This window comes from Ostrea edulis, chromosome 6, assembly GCF_947568905.1.
Source record: "Ostrea edulis chromosome 6, xbOstEdul1.1, whole genome shotgun sequence".
Classification (NCBI taxonomy): domain Eukaryota; kingdom Metazoa; phylum Mollusca; class Bivalvia; order Ostreida; family Ostreidae; genus Ostrea; species Ostrea edulis.
The window spans coordinates 48830889-48834189 of NC_079169.1; the positions used below are offsets into that span (position 1 = coordinate 48830889).

The 3301-nt window shown below is 32.9% G+C and overlaps 1 protein-coding gene across 1 annotated transcript; it reads left to right on the top strand.

The window, feature by feature from the left end:
- LOC130046825 (uncharacterized) lies at nt 1-3301 on the top strand. Its single transcript, XM_056139827.1, has 4 exons — nt 1-220; nt 2229-2464; nt 2596-2749; nt 2971-3301. The coding sequence occupies exons 1-4, from the start codon at nt 166-168 to the stop codon at nt 3117-3119; spliced, it is 594 nt and encodes a 197-aa protein (XP_055995802.1). The 5' UTR covers nt 1-165; the 3' UTR covers nt 3120-3301.

A 3301-nucleotide genomic window follows, 5' to 3' on the forward strand; every position in this document is an offset into this window, starting at 1 on the left:
AATTATGTACGCATTTATTTCCCATTGCTATTTTAGCATTGACATTTGATTTCCTTTTGTTGAAACATATAAATAAGAGTGATCTAGATATTTGATTTTGTTCTTGGTATACAGTGATACAGTTTGTTCCACCACACACCATTGGTACCGTATAAGTTTTACATTATGAACCCTAACATGACGTGGATGACTATGATAATCCTTATGGTAAACAGTTTTGGTAAGCATTTTCATATCATCTACATGAAAGCAATTAGATTTTTCCGAACCACTGCTATTTGTCATTAATTTGTGGAGGGTCTGAAAGAGATTGATGATCAGTGATCAATCTCCTCAATTCTATAAATTATAAAAAAAAAAAAAAAAACAACAACAACAAAGAAATAGAAGACAAACTCGGTTACACGGAAAAAGCAAATGTGCGACCATATGCCTAAAGCCTTTTTATTAAGCGAGAAATTAACTCATGAGTATATTTACCCATGATCAAAGTTGTTCCTTTGTGTAATTGTAAATTTGCTACGCGTTCCCGTGTGATTTTAGGTACTGTGAGTAAATTAGTGTGTAATCTCTCATTCTATTCATTTGTAATCATGGCATCCATAAGAATGGCTTCATTCAGGAAAGATTTATTCCATATCTATTAAGAATTTGAATTCAAGTAGGATGCTCCAACAAGCGTGGAATTTGAAGAAAACCACGATCAAATGTATGGTTTGAGAGTGATGTTCTTGAAAAGTTCAATGATGAACAATGGTTAGATAATCTTAGAATGAAGAAAAATATCTTTGTTTTTATATCTATAAAGATTAGTGAAAAGGTATTCCATCAAGAAAGACCGTGGAGGAACCTCTCAACGTAAAGGAGAAAGTGGCAATTTCTATATATTAGCTTCCATCTTCAAATTTGCTTTCCCTCACAAGAGTAAACAGATTTGCACATATCCCTGACTAGCTGTAAATATGCATACAGGAGTATTTGTGTGTAGAAGTGTGTTTTTACATGGAGATATGCTTAAGAAGTATATTTACATATACAATGTATATGCAAATTATTTACACATCAGTAAAGTTCGTTGTATTAAGGAATTTTTATCCCTGTTGATCGGTGACACCAGCCGTGAGCCCCCTATCTAGATAAGGTAAACGGTTGGTGTGTGGTATGTTGTTTGACGGCTTACGGGATTGTAGCCGGTCGACAGGGGATGTTTACTCCTCTTGGGCACATAATCCCACCTCTGGTATACACAGGGATTATACTTGCACCACTCTCTATTTTCTATTTCTTATAGGATATATTAGATTGATCACTGTTCTTCATACCGATATATAGATATCATATATAATGGAACATTGTTTCATGGACAGGGAAAATTGATCATTCAGTTTGTTATAGAATTAAGTTGATAGTTTACCGTTAAATATATCTTCTGTGACAAATCCGCATATCAATCGAACGTGGAATAATGTGTTGGTTCTTTTATTTCCAGTTTATTGGCAAACATCAAATAGACATTTGAATACAACGAATATTGTTGATAGATGTATGTCTTATATTCTGGACATGCCCGACTACTTTATTGTTAAATACAACATCCTGGAAAAATAAAATATTTGTTTATTATCATTACTATTACATTGATAACCAATGACATCTGTACATAATGATGACTACGATGTTTTAAGAACATTATAGCAGTATGTTTTGTGTCCTTCTTCAAACATCTAGTTTTTATGACATTTTACAGATCAGTAAGCCCTGTAGAAGTTTTATAATTCTAGTAATGACTTGATTTTTTCATAATGCAACAAAGAAGCAATTAAATATGAAAGCATATATTTCTTATGAATTAAGATGGAACTTACATCAATTAATTATCTTTATATGGTGACTAAAATTGTGTAAGTGTAACATTTCATGCACCACTTATCAGATTATGTCTTTGTAATAAGCATCTGTAATTCATCCACACAACCATATCATGTAGTGGTATACATGTATTACCGTATCGGATGTTAGTCTATAGTCCATTGAACTTCAGTTAAAAAAGATTCACGTGGCACATGCACTTACATCCAATTTATTATTCATACGTCATCACCTTTGGATCACAATTTACACTAAATACATTGGCACACGTATCCATCAGGCTAGGTTCCTTCATAAAATGTAAAATATATTTAGAAATATTCTTAAATAATAAAATACCACACATGATTGTATTCTAGGAATTTGCTACAGCGAAGGTTCAGGTTCCAGGCACAAAATTTCCAAAAACATAACTTTACATCAATCCCAGGAATCATCCATTAAATCCCCGGGGTATCCCACAAAGCATTACGAGAAAGACCCAGTCTACATATGGACCGTGATGGCCCCGGGAACCACGGAGGAGATCACTATCAATATATTAGACATGGATATTCATTACACTCCAGGATTCCCTTGTGGCGAGTATTTGAAGGTTTTCTTTTGTTTCCTACATTAGGAATTTAACGCAAATGAAATCTTGAATTTCCGTTTCTTATTGCTATTTATGTGAGGAAATGTACTTTGTTAATTGGAAAAACTGTATTTCGGTTTCCTGAATAACAGATACAAGACACAGATGATGAGGACTTCGCAATATTCAAGAAATGTTGGAAATTAAGGCATAAAACTGTTGTTACTACCGGAAACAAATTGAAGATAACGCTCTTTTCTAATTATGACGATCTTACAGGAAAAGGATTTAATCTAATTTTGAGAGGTATTATACTGAACTAAAATGTCTTGATAACAGATTATAAATAAACAACGAATCACTGTGTAAAAAACTGTCTATCTGGTAAAGGTTTACATAAATCTAAATCCCAAGCAAACATGCACTTCCGAGAAATCATCAAGATATAGTAATTGAAGTGATGAAGTTCGGCAGATAACATTATCAGTTTATCTACAAAATGACTGCTTCCTTTAATGTATTTGTAGTCACTAAAACTAAGCAAAGAACACAAACAACAACCAAAGGCATTCCAATAACTATTCCAGTTCCCATGACGTCACCAGCATCGGTGCAAACTACAACTAAACGTTTCGGTAATCTTTTGAATGCCTCTAAGATAGAAAATAATGTTTAGAATTTTCCATTTTAACGAAAAATATTTAAAGATAAAACCTATGCCAGAATTTCACCAATAAAACACGGAATTTCATTTTTGTTCTGTCTAAAACGTGGCATACCTGGTACTGGATTATGTGACATCATCATTTTCATTTCCTCGATTCATCAATTAAATAACAACATATAGTACAATGTAAT

What these genes read in the sequence shown, in the direction of transcription:
- LOC130046825 (XM_056139827.1), top strand. Translation starts at nt 166, where the DNA reads ATGAACCCTAACATGACGTGGATGACTATGATAATCCTTATGGTAAAC. An exon ending in CTTGTGGCGAGTATTTGAAG is followed by an intron (nt 2,465 to 2,595) that starts GTTTTCTTTTGT and finishes CCTGAATAACAG; the next exon opens with ATACAAGACACAGATGATGA. An exon ending in ATTTAATCTAATTTTGAGAG is followed by an intron (nt 2,750 to 2,970) that starts GTATTATACTGA and finishes ATGTATTTGTAG; the next exon opens with TCACTAAAACTAAGCAAAGA.